We start from the raw sequence: 15,988 nt of genomic DNA, 5'->3' as shown, positions 1-15,988 counted from the left end.
ACAGGGACATGGTAAGAAATATATACTTGGGGGACACATGGGTGGCTCAGTGGTTGAGCAACTGCCTTCAGCTCAGGATGTGATCCCGGGGTCCAGGATTGAGTCCCACATTGGGCTCCTTGCAGGAAGCTTGCTTCTCTGCCTCTTTCTCTGTGTCTCTCATGAATAAATAAATAAAATCTTAAAAAAAAAAGAAATATATTCTTGGTCTCTGCCCCTGGTTTCTGACCCAGGGCTCCTAAGCCCTTGGAAACTTCCTGGATCACAGGAGCGTCTCTCTCTTGCCTTAATGAGGCAACTTCGGGTAAGTCCCTAGCTAGCCCCAGGATGGGGGCTGCTCATTAGAAACACCAAGCCAGGAGAAGAAGCCAGGAACTCTGTGAGCTCTACCCCTCCATCCTCCAGAGAGGAGAGAGGGTCCAGAGACTGAGTTAATAATCAATCCTGCCAATGAGATGAAGGCCCCATAAAACCCCAGAAGAGGGATTCAAGGAGCCCCCAGGTAGGGAGCACCTGAAGAAGGCAGGGAAGTGCCACATCATTCCCCCGTCCCTTGTCCTGAGCATCTCTTCCATCTGGCTGTTGCAGAACTGTATGCTTTCTGATAAACGGTTATATCAAGTAAAGTACCTTCTGGGTTCTTCACGTCCCTCTGGTGAATTATCAACCCTGAGCAGCAGGTCCTGGGAACCCCCGGTACACAGCCTGTGCATCCATCAGAAGCATAGGTAACAACTGAACTCCAGGACTGGTGTGTGAAGTAGGGGTGGGCTGGGGACAGTCCTGTGGGACAGGCCCCCCCGCCAACTCCAGGGAGTCAGTGCCAGAAGGATCGTGAGAAGAGAGAATAGGGGTGAGAGCCTACCTGGGCCCTACCGCAGACCACTTGGTATGATCAGCATGAGTATTCTATAGTATTCCAGCACCTTCCCCACAAGGTCTGGGAAAAGCTGAGAGGGCTCTAGCCACAAACAGGTGAGCACAAATCACTGTGGAGGACCGTAGCCCCCTTACCAGGAAAGCAATGCCGAGTTTCATCCCTCATCACAATGTCCTCTAGAACGTCACTGTTAGTCAAGAGATCATCCTCCACCAGGGTCGGAGTGAGGGCCAGGGAGGCCTGAGTCAGAGGCCACAGCTGAGAGCTGTTAGGTCTGAATGCAATCACCCAAAGGGGGAACAAGAGGCCACTAGCTCCCTAGCAGGCAGCACGAGGAAGGGAATAGGTTAGACCGTCCAAGGGTGCTCAGAGAGCAAGCGTTCTCCACCTGGGGAGCCCAGGCGGAGAATTCACTACTCAAGAAATGAGGTTTTCCTATAGGTTGTGCGTAGGAGACCACACACACCGTAGTAGGATCCAGACAGACTTTAGCAACACAATCACTGTCACATAGCACATAATGATTACCACAGAGACCCTGAGCTATGGTTTGGGCTCATCACCTGAAGTGACAGCACTTGATAGACCCGGTGACGGGTCCCCATATCAGAAACACTCCTCCAGGAGCACACAGAGTGCCCTATCACAAGTGGGGGTGTTCAGTGTTCTGATAACTGCATGCCAGGATTGCCGTTTCCTTTGAGGTCCCAGCACCTCACTCCCGTGGGACAGTGTTACCCTGAGATGGGAGGTGAGAGCGCCTCTGGGAGGATCGATCGATGGTGGGGGTGCCCCTTCCCACCACCCCCACCCTCCACGTAGCCCCTACCTTCCTGGGGTCCTTCCTGTCCTTGGCGCGGCCAGTGTCCTTGCGGGGGCTCAGCGGGCCACCCTTGCCACAGCGGCTGGGCTTGGTGGCCGCAGGGGCTGCGCTGCTGGGGGCCGGGGCGGCGGCTGAGGCGTCGTGCAGGAAGATGCGCTCACTGCGCCTCCGTGTCCACAGGTCATCGTCGCTAGCCTCAGGCCCTGCTTCGAAGCCGGGCTCCTTGGCACCCCGCAGCTTGCGGGCCTTGCGCCCCTTCTCTGCCGCCAGCTTGGCCTTGTCGGGGCTGGCAGGACCAGGGCCCCGGGTGCTGGGTGTGGGTGAGGCCAGGGAGGGGCCTGGCTCCCCCAGTCCCTTCTTGGGCCGCAGCAGCCCTGGCGGGCGACCGCTTCCGCACCTTGACCTCACTCTCCGAGTCGGTGTACTCAAACTCCGTGCCTAGATATAGACGAGGGTGGGGGCTGTGGACAGGGGCTCCCGAGGCCCCCCACTTCCCACCCACCCAGACACCCTGGCCACCAGCAGAAGGCCACAGTCCCACTCCTCCTCCTAGGGCCCTGATGCCCACAAGAGGCTTCTCATTTCCAGGAGAGAATACCAAGGCCCAGAGGAGAAAGAGGACTCACTGGGCCACATACCTGTGAGTGGCAGGTCCTGCTAGCCCCACTGCTACCCTGAACACCCTTCGGCTGCCCAGACCCTGTTCCCTAGCCCTCACCCCAAGAACGCCATCTGGGAACGTGAAGATTCCTGCCTGGCCCCATGCGAGCTCCCCAACTGCCTCCTGTGAGCCCTGTGGGAATCCCAGAAGCCAGGGCAGACTGGGAGGGCCTAACGCCTACAGGGGCAGCGGGTCCATCGGAGGCAGGTGGAAAGCCCACATGAAATCCCCAAGCCTGGTGGGTGGGAGTGGGGGCTCTCCTCCACTTCCTGGTATCGCTTCTCAGAGCTGGGAGGCCCCTGGCACCCACCCCTCCTTCGGAGGCCTCCCCAGAACTCACACAGCCCTGGGGCCGGCCCCCTCCTCTCACCCCTGAGGCTTGTCCCTTCCCACAGACAAATGGCTAGGCTTGACCCAAACCCTGGATCTCCTGGCCTTCTTTACACAAAAACCACTCCCCCGTACCCAGCTGTGCTCCATCCCTTCAGGCCTTTGCTTCTGCTGGTCCCTCTGCCTGGAGCACCATCTCTGGCTTCTACCTGGAAACCTGAGTCTCCTACCTGAGAAGACCTGCTCAGAACCCTGGGGAGGGTTCTGTCTACACCTCCATCACTACAGGCACATATCCCACTGTCAGATTCCTATCCAATGTCTGCCTATCCTGTCCTGCTCTGCCCTCCAGAAGCAGATCCCCAGATTTACTACCCCAGGCCTACTGACCCCTGGGTAGCTGGCAGCTTGCCCACGAGGGCTCCTCTGGGAGGCCCAGCCCCATTGCCCATGAGATGTAGCCTCAGTAGCTAGGCCGGGCAAGCAGGAGGCACACTCCGTGGGAAGAAGCCACTTGCAATGCTTAATGATCCCATTAATTAATCTTTTGTTAGCAGACTTCCCACTGCACAGGGAGGCAGCTGGGGGCTTTCATGGCTGATTAGGGTGCAGGCCGTAAAACACAGGCTGGAGTTCTGCAGCAGGGTGTGACGGAATGAGGCCCCACCTGATGGCAGTCTCCTGCAGAAAACCATCAGAAAACCCAGACCCAATCAAACACTGCAGGAATGTCACATAGGGCGTGGTACTACAAAGCGGACCGGGTGGTGAAGGACAGTAGACACTTGCTTGAAAGAGGGAAGTTGGAGCCGTGACTAAAGTCCTGTTGGAGCACAGCACAAACAGTACCTGGGACAGGGGCAGGGGTATCTCTCTGTAAGGGTCTTGTGGTAGGGACATGCATGATGCCCAGAGAGCGGGGAGTGTGTGCCAAGGCAGTGCCTCATTGCCACATGGTGACTCAGCAGGGAGTTGAGTCCGTATCCCTGACTCCCACCCATCGTCCTGTACTCCTGCCTCCTCCCCAAGTAATAAGGCAGTAAAGGAGGAACAGACAACAAAAAGCACAAAAAATATATAAAACAGAAGAGTAAGACACAAAGTGGCTGCAAGCCAAAGGATAAAAAAGATATATCACGCAAATAGCCAAAAAAGAGCTGAGGTGGCTACACTAAATATCAGACAAAAGTGATCTTAAGATAAAAATTGTTACCAGAGACAAAGAAAGACATAGCTAAATAATAAAATGGTCAATCCATTATGGAAATATAACAATTTATAAACATAGATGGACATAATAGAGAAACATATGAAAAAAGATTATACACTATGACCAACCAAAATTTATTCCAGGAATACAAGGCTGGTTCAACGTATAAGAAAATCAACGTAATGTACTGTATTAAAGGACAAAGACTTCATGAACATCTTAATAGAGAAAAAGTAACGGACAAAACCTAACACCCTTTTATGATAAAACCACTCAAACCAGGAACAGAAGGAAATTTCCTCGACCAGACAAAGATGTCCATAAAATTCATCTCTAACATGATACTTAATGGCAAAAGAATGAATGTTCTTCCCCTATGATCAGAAGACAATGAATGTTCTCCCCCTATGATCAGAAGACAAAGATATCTATTTTTCCCATTTCTATTCAACACTATACTGAAGATTCTAGCCAAGGCAATTAGGCTAGAAAAAGAAATAAAAGGTATACATATCTGAAAGGAAAAAATAAAACTATCTTCTCTATTTGCAGATGACATGATCTTGTATTATAGAAAATATTAAAGACTCTACTAAAAACCTACTAGAACAAGTGAGTTCAGCAAGGTTGCAGGATACAAGATCAATATACAAAAATCAACCGTATTTCTATACACTAGCAATGAACACTCCAAAAGTGAAAAGAACGTAATTTACAACAGCATCAAAAAAAAAAAAAAACTTACAAATAAACTTAGCAAAAGAAGTGTAAAACTTGTACAGTGAAAACTATATAGCACTGTTGAAAAAAATTAAAGAAATAAATGGAAAGACATCCCATATTCATGGATCAAAAAACTTATAATATTAAGATGCCAGTACTTCCCAGTATGATCTATCGATTTAACACAATTCCTAATCAGAATCCCAACTGGCTTTTTGTAGGAATTCACAAGCTAATCCTAAAATCCATATGGAATGCAAAGGTCTCTGAGGTACCAACAATCTTGAAAAAGAACAAATAGGGTGGACTCATACTTCCCAATTTCAGAGCCTCCTACAATTCCTATGGTAATCAATTCCTATGGTAATTAGACAATATGCTACTGGTCTAAGAATAGATGTATAGATTGATGGATTAGGACAGAGGGTCTGGAAATAATCCTTCATCTTTATGTTCAGTTGATTTTCTTTTTTTTAATTAATTTATTTATTTATGTATGTATGTATGTATTTATTTATTTATTTTCAGTTGCTTTTCCCCAAGGGCACCAGCAGCATTCAATGGGGAAGAGAAATGACTTCTCTCAACACATGATATGGGACAATTGGATCTCCATATAAAAAAGACCCCCACATCACTCCATACACAAAAATTAACTCAAAATGGATCACAGACCTAAGTATAAGTCACAAAGTATAAAACTCTTAGCAAAAAACAGGACTAAATCTTTGTGACCTTTGGTTAGGCAGTATTTTTTTTTTTTTTTTTATGTAAACACCAGAAGTACAAGTAACACCTTTGGACTTCATCAAAATTTACTTTTATTTCAAACAACCCTATCAAGAAAATGAATAGACAACTTACAGAATGGGAGAAAATACTTGCAAACCATGTTTCTAATAACAGAGTTATAGCCAGAATATACAAAGAACTCTTACTCAACAACAAAATGACAAACAACCCAATTACGGAAGAAGTAAAAGATTTAAATAGGCTTTCTCCACATACAAATGGCTACTAAGCATATGAAAGGATGCTCAGCATCATCAGGAGAAATGCAAATCAAAACCACAATGACATACTACTGCACACGCACTAGAATGGCTTCCTCTCCAAGAAATAAGGCATCAGCAAGAAGACACTTAACAGGTATCAGGAAGGATTGGGGAAGAAAATGGAACCCCTGCAGAATGCTGGTGGAAATATAAAATGGTGCAGCCACTTTGGAAAACAGTTTGGCAGTTTCTCAAAAGGTTAAACATAAAGTTACCAAGTAGCCCAGCAATTTTACCCTTAGATTTGTAGCAAGAACTGAAAACATGTCCACCTAATAACATATACATGAATGTTCATAGCTGCATTATTCATGATAGCCCCAAAATGGAAACCAAAAAAGTAGATAAACAGGGGCACCTGAGGGGCTCAGTCAGTTAAGCATCTGCCTTTGGCTAAGGTCATTATCCCAGGTTCCTGGGATGGAGCCCCACCTCGGGCTCCTTTTCCCTCTCCCTCTGCCTACCGCTCCCCCTGCTTGTGCTCTCTCTGTCCAATAAATAAATGGATAAAATATTTTTTAAGACATTAAAAAAAGATTTTATTTATTTATTCATGAGAGACAGAGAGGGAGAGTGAAGCAGGCTCCCTCTCAGGAGCCCAATATGGAACTCGATCCCAGGACCCCGGGACCATGACCAGAGCCAAAGGCAGACACTCAACCACTGAGCCATCCAGGCACCCAAATGGATAAAATCTTAAAAAAAAAAATTGATAAACAAAATGTGGTATATTCATAAAATGGAATATTATTCTGCCATAAGGTCTGAAGTCACACAAGAAGAAATAGATAATCTGAATAGACCTTTATCTATTAAAGAGATTGAATTAGTAATTAATAACCTTATAAAACAGAAAATGCCAAGCCCAGATGAGTTCACTGTTGAATTTGAACAAAAATTTAAGGAAGAAATTATACCAATTCTCTACAATCTCTTCCGGAGGACAGAAGCAGAGGGAATATTCTTCCCAACTCATTCTGAGGTCAGAATTACTCTAATACCAAAACTAGACAAAACTACAGACCAATATCTCTCATAAACATAAATGCAAGAAATTCTCAACAAAATATCAGCAAATCAAGCCCAACAATGTACAAAAAAAAAATTACAAACCACAACTAAGTGAGATTTATCCCAGGTATGCAGGGCTTGTTCAACATTCAAAAATCAATTAATGTAATCCATCACATCAACCGGCTAAAAAAGAAGAATCTCATGATATTAGTAGATACAGACAGAAAAAGCATTGGACAAAATCCAGTATGCATTCATAATAAAAACTCTCAGTAAACCAGGAATAGAAGAGAACTTCAACTTGATAAAGAACATCTATGAAAACCCTAAATCATCATACTTACTGAAAAAAAAAAAAAAAGAACATCTATGAAAACCCTAAATCATCATACTTGCTGATGAGAAACTAGAGGCTTTTCCACTAAAATAAGGAATAAGACAAGGATGTCCCCTCTCACCATTCCTTTTCAATATCGTACTGGAAGTCCTAGCTAATGCAGTAAGACAAGGCAAAAAAAGTATATTGATAGAGAAGGAAGAAATAAAACTGCCTTTGTCCATAAATGACACAAGTATCTATATTTAGAGAATCCGAAAGAATCAACCAAAAAATCTCCTCGAACTAATAAGCAATTGTAGCAAGGTTGCATTTTTATAACCTTCATATACAAAAGTCAATCATTCCTACATACTAGCAATGAAAACTGGAATTTGGGGCACCTGGGTGCCTCAGTTGCTTGGGTGCCTGCCTTCAGCTCGGGTCGTGATCCCGGTGTCCTGGGATCGAGTCCTACATGGGGCTCCCTACTCAGTGGAGGGGCTGCTTTTTCCTCTGTCCCTCCCCGCTGCTCCCACTCTCTCTGGCTCTCTCTCTCTCAAATAAATAAATAAAATCTTAAAAAAAAAAGTGGAATTTGAAATTTAAAACACAATACTGTTGTGTTGGCACTCCCCAAAATTAAATACTTAAGTTAAATCTAACAAAATATGCACAAGATCTATGGGATGAAAACTACAAAATTCTGATGAAAGAAATCAAGAAAACTTTCCATGTTCATGGACAGGAACACTCAATATTGTCAAGATGTCAATTCTTCCCAATTTGATCTTTGGATTCAATGCAGTTCCACTCAAAATCCCTGAAGTGGGTATCAACACACTCATGCCAAAGTTTGTATGCAGAGTCAAGAAACCCAGAATGGCTAACTCAAGATGGAAGAAGAACAAGGTCCGAAGACTGACAGTACCTGACTGCAAGGCTTACTATAAAGCTACAGTAATTAAGACAGTGAGGTATTGGCAAAAGAAAAATCAAACAGATTAATGGAACAGAGAAAAGACCAAAAATAGACTCCTAAAAACAGTCAAATAATCTTTAACACAGGAGTAAAGGCAATACAATGACGAAGGGATATATATGTCTTTCCTTTTTTTTTTTTTCTTAAGATTTTATTTATTCACTAGAGAAACAGAGGGAGAGGCAGAGATACAGACAGAGAGAGACACAGGCTCCCTGCGAGGAGCCTGATGTGGGATTTGATCCCGAGAATCCAAAATCACGCATGGAAGCAAAGGCAGACACACAACTGCTGAGCCACCCAGGCGTCTTTCCAACAAATGGTATCCTGCTGAGCCACCCAGGATATGTCTTTCCAACAAATGGTACTAGAACCAGGAGAGATCCACATGCAAAACAGTGAAAGTAGACACAGATCTTACACCCTTCACAAAAATTAATTCAAAATGGATCACAGGCCTAAAGGTGACATGTAAAATTCAAAAACCCCCTAGAAGACCATGTAGGAGAAACCTAGATGACTTTGGTTCTGGCAGTGAATTTTTATAACACCAAATGCACAATCTGCAAAAGTTGGACTTCCCTAAAATTATACATTTCTACTTTGTGAAAGATGCCAAAAAAGAGAATAAAAGGACAAGCCATAGCCTGGGAGAAAATATTTGCAAAAGACACACCTGATAAAGGACTGCTTTCCAAAATAGACTAAGAACTCTTAAAATTCAACATTAACAACCTAATTTTAAAAATGAAAAAAATAAAAATAAAAAATAAAAAAATAAAAATGGGTCAAAAAAACAAATAAATAAATAAATAAAAATAAAAAATAATTTAAAAATTGGTCAAAAATCATAACAAGACATGTCACCAATAGTACACAGATGGCAAATAAGCATGCAGAAAAGATGTGCCACGTCGTGTTATTAGGTATCTTGTTTTAATTAGCATTTCCCTATTAGAATGTCCAAAATCCAAGACACTAAGCCTAAATGTTCACAGGAATGTGAAGCAACATGATTTGTCATCCACTGCTGCTCAGAATGCAAAATGGTGCAGCCACTTTGTAAGACATTATGGCGATTTCTTACAAAACTAAATGGACTCCTACCATATGATCCAGCAATCACACCCCTTGGGATTTACCCAAAGGAGCTGAAAACTTACATCCACATGCAAAAAACTGCACACACAGATGTTTATAGCAGCTTTAGTCAAAACTGCCAAAACCTGGATGCCACCAAGATGTCCTGACGCCCTGGAATAGGTGAATGAATAAATAAACCGTGGGCCATGAGATGCCTGGGTGGCTCAGTGGTTGAGCGTCTGCCTTTGAGTCAGGGCGTGAATTCGGATTCCTGGGTTCAGGTCCCGCATCGGGTTCCTTGCATGGAGCCTGCTTCTCCCTCTGCCTGTGTCTCTGCCTCTTTCTGTGTCTCTCATGAATAAATAAATATTTTTAAAAAATAATAATAAAATAAAATAAAATAAACTGTGGGCCATCCAGACAATGGGATATTATTCAGAGCTAAAAAGAAACAAGCTATCAACTCATGAAAAGACATGGGCAACCTTTAATGCATACTATTAACTCAAGCCAATCTGAAAAGATACCATGCTGTATGATTCCAACTACATAACATTCTGTAGAAGAAAAAACTATGGAGACAGTCAGAATATCAGTGATTGCCAGGCAACCAAGGACAGGAGAGAGATGAATAGGAGGGGTACAGAGGATTTTTAGGCAGTGAAACTACTCTATATGCCACTATAATGGTGGCTATACACCATTACACATTTGCCCAAACCCACAGAATGTACAACACCAGGAGTGAATCCTAAGGTCAACTATGGATTCTGGGTGACAGCGATGTGTCAATGTAGGTTCGTCAATGGTAACAAATGCACCATTTGAATGTCAATAATAGGGAAGGCTGTGCATGTGTGCAGGGCAGGGGGAATAGAGGAATCCCTGTATCTTCCTCTCAATTTTGCTGTGAACCTAAAACTGCTCTAAAAAAATAAAGTCTATTATTTTTTTTAAAAAAAGGAATCAGGGATCCCTGGGTGGCTCAGCGGTTTCGCGCCTGTCTTTGGCCCAGGGCGGGATCCTGGAGCCCCGGGATCAAGTCCTGCGTCGGGCTCCCGGCATGGAGCCTGTCTCTCCTTCTGCCTGTGTCTCTGCCTCTCTCTATCATAAATAAATAAAATATTTTTAAAAAAGGAATGAAGTACTGATACATAACATGGATGAACCTTCAAACAATTAACAAATTAAAGAAGCCAGACACAAAAGACCACATGTTGTAGGATTTCATTTATATGAAATGTCCAGGAAAATGCATAGAAGACAGAAAATAATGGTTTCCTAGGGTTGGGGGTTTGGGAGAATATGGAAAATGATATGAATAGGTATGGGGTTTCTTTGGGGAGAGGGGGATAAAAATGTCCTGAAATTAGATAGTGGTAATGGTTGCATACCTCTGTGAATACAATAAAAGCCATGAAATTGCATACTTTAAAGAATGAATTTTGTATTATGTGAATTATATTCCAATAAAGCTCTTACTTCTAAAGAGTAGATTCAAGTCTGACCATGTCAATAATTACATTAAATATTAATAGATTAAACACCACAGTGAAATGATAGAGATTACAAAGTAGACTAAAAAGAACAACTCAACTATAAGCTGTCTACAAGAGACTCGCTTTAAATATGAAAGCAAAGGAAAAACACAGTAAATGACCAGGAAAAGATATGCCACACAAATAAGAAGCATAAGAAAGGTGGAGTAACTATTTACTACCAGATAAGAGGGATTTCGAAACAAAGCGTATTAAGAGATAGAAAAGAACATTTTGTAATGATAAAAGGACCAATTTAACAGGAAAACAGAAAATCATAAGTGTATATACACACCCAACAACAGAGCTTCAAATACATGAAGCAAACATCCACAGAATTAGATTATAAGGAGAAAGAAAATCCTGCAATCATAGCTAGAGGTTTTACACCCATCTGTAAGCAATTGATAAAACTAGACAAAAACTAGCAAAGATTTTTTTTTAATTAAATATTCTATTTATTCATGAGAGAGAGAGGCAGAGACACAAGCAGAGGGAGAAACAGGCTCCATACAAGGATCCTGATGTGGGACTTGATCCCAGGACTCTAGGATCACGCCCTGAGCCAAAGGCAGATGCTCAACCACTGAGCCACCCAGGCACCCCGATTCACAAGATCTTAACACTTTCAATCACACTGCCTTGCCTGATAGAACTGAACGATTTACCGAACAGTATATAGAATGACATAAGAATGACATCAGAATATGTATTCTTTAAGTGCATGTGGTACATTTACTATGAATACCATATACTCTCAAATTTTAAGTTTTAAAAGATTGAAATTATACAGAGTATTTTCTCTGACCGAGATGGAACAACATGAGAAATCCATAATAATAAAATAACCCAGTAACCCCCACTAATATTTGGAAAATAAATAATACTTCTAATAATCAGTGGATGAAAAGTAGAAATCACAACATAAATTAAGAAATGTCAGTTGAACTGAGAGTAATAATGAAAATAGAACAACAGAAAATATGTGAGATGCAGCTAAAGCAATGTTTCGAGAGAACTTTTAAGGTTTCCACAAGAAAAGAATGTCCTAAGTTGATAACCTTAAGCTTGCACATTAAAAAATAGGAAATGGTTGGCAATTATACCCAAAGTAAACAGAAGGGAGGAAATAATAAAGAGTAGAAATCAATGAAATTGTTAACTTCTAGCCACACTGTTCAAGAAATAGAACAGAAAGAAATTATTTGTATTGGCAATGAAAAAGAAACATCACTACAGATCCCTCAGAATTAAAAGTATAAAAGGGGGAACTCTCTGCAAATACAGTTGACAACCTGGATAAAATGCAGAAGCCTGTAGGTTCTAAGATGGCTGGTGCATTTAGGGATGAGGATGGGGGCTGAGGACAGGATGATGCTGTCTGAGTAGCCACAGCTTGATGGTGGGGGGTCAGACAGGTGGAATGTGACCACAGGGCAAGAGGGAACTAGTCAGAGGTTCCCAGCAGAGAAGTAGTCTGATCAAGTCTGAGCTTTGAGGAAGAGGCCTCCAGCTGCTTAGGTACAAAGAATATCTGAGACCGGTGAGCCAGTGCCACTGACTCAGGGAGCCAGGCCCAAAGCTCCCAGGGAACAATAGTAGGAGATGGGAGTGAGAGGGAGGGAGAAGGAAGAGGAACGAGGCAGGGCCAAGGCCTGCAGACTATGAGGCCACCCCAGAGATGGGGTCCCACGAGGCAGTACAGGCCACAAGAATGAGCTTTCGTCCTGCAGCCTGCAGGGCATGAAGCCAGGGACAGCTGGGAGAGACCCGGGTGTAGAGCTGGGTAGCACCACTGTGCTCATTCTCCCCATGCCAGCCCCTGCCAGAGGGACTCACGTGGACCCTGGATGTTCACAAAAGGTAGCGTGAGTGCACATGTGGAACCATTTCAGTCCCCAGCCCTCAGGTGCAGTGGGGCCGGGTCCAGGAGGGGACATTGGCCCCATGAGAATAGGGGTGGGACCAGGATAAGGTCCCCTGTATGTTTCAAGAGGCAAGCATATGACTAGAGACACTGAGAGGAAGGAAGCAAGACCAGAACGAGGTCTAGCCTTCTGTGGGAGCCTTAGGAGCCAGCCATCTCCATTTGCCCATCAGGGAAGTGGGACAGTAACCCTAACAGTGACACAGCATGCAATAACCCCCAGTGACAACTCTCTCCAGACCCCAACCCCACGCTGCAGGCTCATCTCACTAAATGAACCACCTCAAATGCCCAGATTTAAAGAGCCTGTACCTCTATTTTGTCTATGTATGCTTAGCCAGTTCCTGTTTCTCTCTCATGGTTAAGCCTGGGTGTCACCTACCTGGAGTGGCCTCCCTCAGGCTTCTATAGCCCTCCAGAGTACAGATCTGAGGCCTCTCTGCTTCCCGGAACTGCCTATCACCGGGCATCAGAAGTGGGGGAGTCAGGAGTATTAACAGTGAAGGTCACCCTGCATTGCTCCGGAGACCCCTCCTGGGGCAGGCCAGGTCCATGTTACCAGTACCAACTGTTCTGCTCGGGACATGGTTGGCCCACAAGGCAGGGCCCCACTGGCCCCCAGCTAGACTCCTTCCATTCTCTGCATCCATTTCCTGTCTGCAGAAGGGGGCAATGGAGGCCCCGCATTCCACCTGCTGGTACTCACCCATCAGGTTCTGTCGTTCTTCCTTCTTCCGGGCCTTCTGCTTGGCCTCCAGCTGCACCACGGAGAGGGAAGGCCCCACTGTGGGGCTGGGGAGGGCACTGGCTGCAAAGCGGGCCAGCAAGCCCAGCCCACTCTCCTCCAGGCCCGGCGACAGGGCCCGCTCCCGGGCCCCCAGCCTATAGCCGCCGGCAGCCTCGTCCTCCTCCTCCAGCTCATCCTCCTCGTCCTCCTCCTCGGAGCTCTCATCTGGTGCAGAAAACAGGGGGCGAGTCAGAGCCTTGGCCTAAGGAGATACCGCCCCCCACCTCCCCTACTCAGCCAGAGCACCAGCAAGGGGTGCCACAGTTCCAGCCTAGCTCATTCCTCATCAGCTGGGGGTAGATCCAATACCAGCCCATAAGTCTCCCTGCCCCATGGCCCAGTAGCCCCCATCAAAGCAAGCCCAAGACGTGGGCATCCTGGATGGCCCAGAGGTGGGCAGCGGCTTTGGGAACCAGAGGTTTTCTGTAAGGGGAGCATCGACATGCACCTGTGCTGTGGGGAGGGGTACAAACACACGGACAAGGACTGGAGACAGCTCTTTCCACCATCTCACACACACACGCACACTCACGCCCCGACATACAACATGAAGGCTGAGAAAGGAGGCAGGAGAGAAGGAAAGAGGAGTCCAGGGAGGGGCAGAGAGGGTGGAAGAGGGCCCCGGGGACTCAGGTGCCTGGGGGTCTGGGGCTGGCGTTAGGAGAAGGTGGAGTTTGAGCTCTTCTTGGGGGAGCAGGAAGGCCCTGGGTTGAAGGCCCCAACAGGCTCCAAGGTTCAAAGTTGACTCCCAGCAATACCCCCAAGCCAAGAAGCCGGGGCAAATCCTGGCTCTCTGTGAGCACTTCTTGTAAGCATGTGCTCATCTGTGGTGGCAGGGGAAGGGAGTGACGTGGTGGGGGGGCCTCCCAGCCCACCCACCCACATAATGGGAGGCTCCCCACAGGATGGCATGTATGGAAGAGAAAGCACTTTGCAGGCTCCATGAGGACCAAACAGAAACAGAGCCAGCCTGTTCTACAAAAAGAAACCACTGTCCCCAGGGCCAAGGGAGCCACAAGCTGACTAAGCCTCCTGACCCATGCAGGTCAGCCCACTTTGCACCAGGAGATGGAGGCTCAGCGTGGCCAAGCACTCAGGCAGATGCAAACTCGGGGCTGCTTGGCTGCCTTGTCACCCAGAGCCTCCTGGAAAGAATCTAAAGATGCTCCTGCCTGTCTCTCTGGTTGGCGAAGAGACTTAGTGCTTCTCCCCAGGCACATGCCTGCGACCCAGGACCTACAGCCCTGCACCCCGCTCAGACTGTGGGAACAAAGGTGGGGCAGGCAGGAGGCTGGCAGAGGGGACAGGAAAGGCAATGTTCCCTGCAGGTGAGGCTGCCCACCAAGAAGAGAGACTTGGAGGGAGGGAACAAGCTTGCTTTGGACCTTCCCAGGGAGACAACCCAACACCACAAGAGTGGGCAGGTGAGACATCATCAGGAGCTAACTGCCCAGGAGATGCCCAAGGGACACCTGCCAAAAGGTGCCTGTCTGCCTGAAGTGCTAGGAGCGTGAAGGTGGCTCTGGGGGCCACTGACCAAGGGCAGGGCCAGGCAAGGCTAGAGGCAACTCTCTGCAGCAGAAAGAGGGAAGAGACATAAAGAGGTGGCCCACAGCCCCCCATATTCTACCTGGGGCAGGGAGTGCCTGGGCTCAGGGAATGGAGATGGACAGACACAGATGGCCAACTCCACATTCTCCTGCCACACCCCAAGCCACCTGCTGGCTTGGGTGCAACTAGCAGCCCAAAGTGGTGGCCCCCAGGTGCACCAATGGGGGCAGGAGTTCCTTCTGTCTACCCATGTTTCCGAGGGAGCCTGGGTCTCTGTTGAGTGACCCCTGGGTGAGGGAGGTGGAAATGAGCATAAAGGAATCCCTGAAGGGAGCTGAGAAAGGAAGGAGGCAGAGACAGAGGTTTGTTAAGAGGAGGAAAGGGAGGGGGAGGAGGAGGAAGAGGGGGAAGAGGAGGAGGAGGAGGAGGAGGAGGAGGAGGAGGAGGAGAAGGAGGAGGAGGAGAGAAGGAGGAAGAGGAGGAGGAGGAGGAGGGAGGAGGAGGAGGCCGGGCTCCCAAAGCAATGGATGAAGCAGGATGGAGGCCAGCGGGGCAGGCAGGCGGCAAGCAGGCAGTGCACACTTGCGATCCATTCACATAGCGGACATCACATGGTTGTCTCCGCCCCAGTGAGCCACAGCGGCAAAGCAGGCTAAGTGTAGGCAGACTTTCGACAGCGCCTGGGTCCCCCACATCAGGCCTCCCTGGGGTGGGCCAATTTGAGCAGGGTGGCGGGCGGGGGGCTGGCTGGGGTGGGGGCACAGAGTTAGACGTATGGCCAGTTTTCCCTTCTAAAGAACGCCTTCCCTGGCTGCTCAGGTGTGGAGACTCCAGAACTCTCTCCCGTCCAGAAGGACTCCCCACCAGCAATGTCCAGCAGGGAAGGGCTGGCTCTGGGTTTCTGGATGCCTGGAATGTCTACATCGGATACCAGTCAGCCAGCAGCAGCCCAACCCAGCACCTTGAGACTGATAAGTGTTTGGGAAGGAAAAGCCAAAACCAGGGTTTGCTTCCCATAAAACAAGATTATCTTGGTCTCTGGAGACCCTCCCCGCCTCCAGCAGCTACGAGCCTGACAAGCTCCCATTGGCTGCTTCCCAAGGTGGCT

The 15,988-nt window shown here is 46.8% G+C and overlaps 1 protein-coding gene across 1 annotated transcript in view; it reads right to left on the bottom strand.

Moving 5' to 3' along the window:
* TNRC18 (trinucleotide repeat containing 18) overlaps positions 1-15,988 on the bottom strand; it is an 85,166-nt gene that overhangs the window by 16,327 nt on the left and 52,851 nt on the right. Inside the window, 3 exon segments of the mRNA XM_025426295.3 lie at positions 1,710-2,078; positions 2,080-2,141; positions 13,249-13,494. Of these exon segments, the coding sequence (XP_025282080.1) occupies positions 1,710-2,078; positions 2,080-2,141; positions 13,249-13,494 (677 nt within the window).

Source organism: Canis lupus, chromosome 6 (genome assembly GCF_003254725.2).
Source record: "Canis lupus dingo isolate Sandy chromosome 6, ASM325472v2, whole genome shotgun sequence".
Taxonomy (NCBI): domain Eukaryota; kingdom Metazoa; phylum Chordata; class Mammalia; order Carnivora; family Canidae; genus Canis; species Canis lupus.
This window is presented reverse-complemented; position numbering and strand designations above follow the sequence as displayed.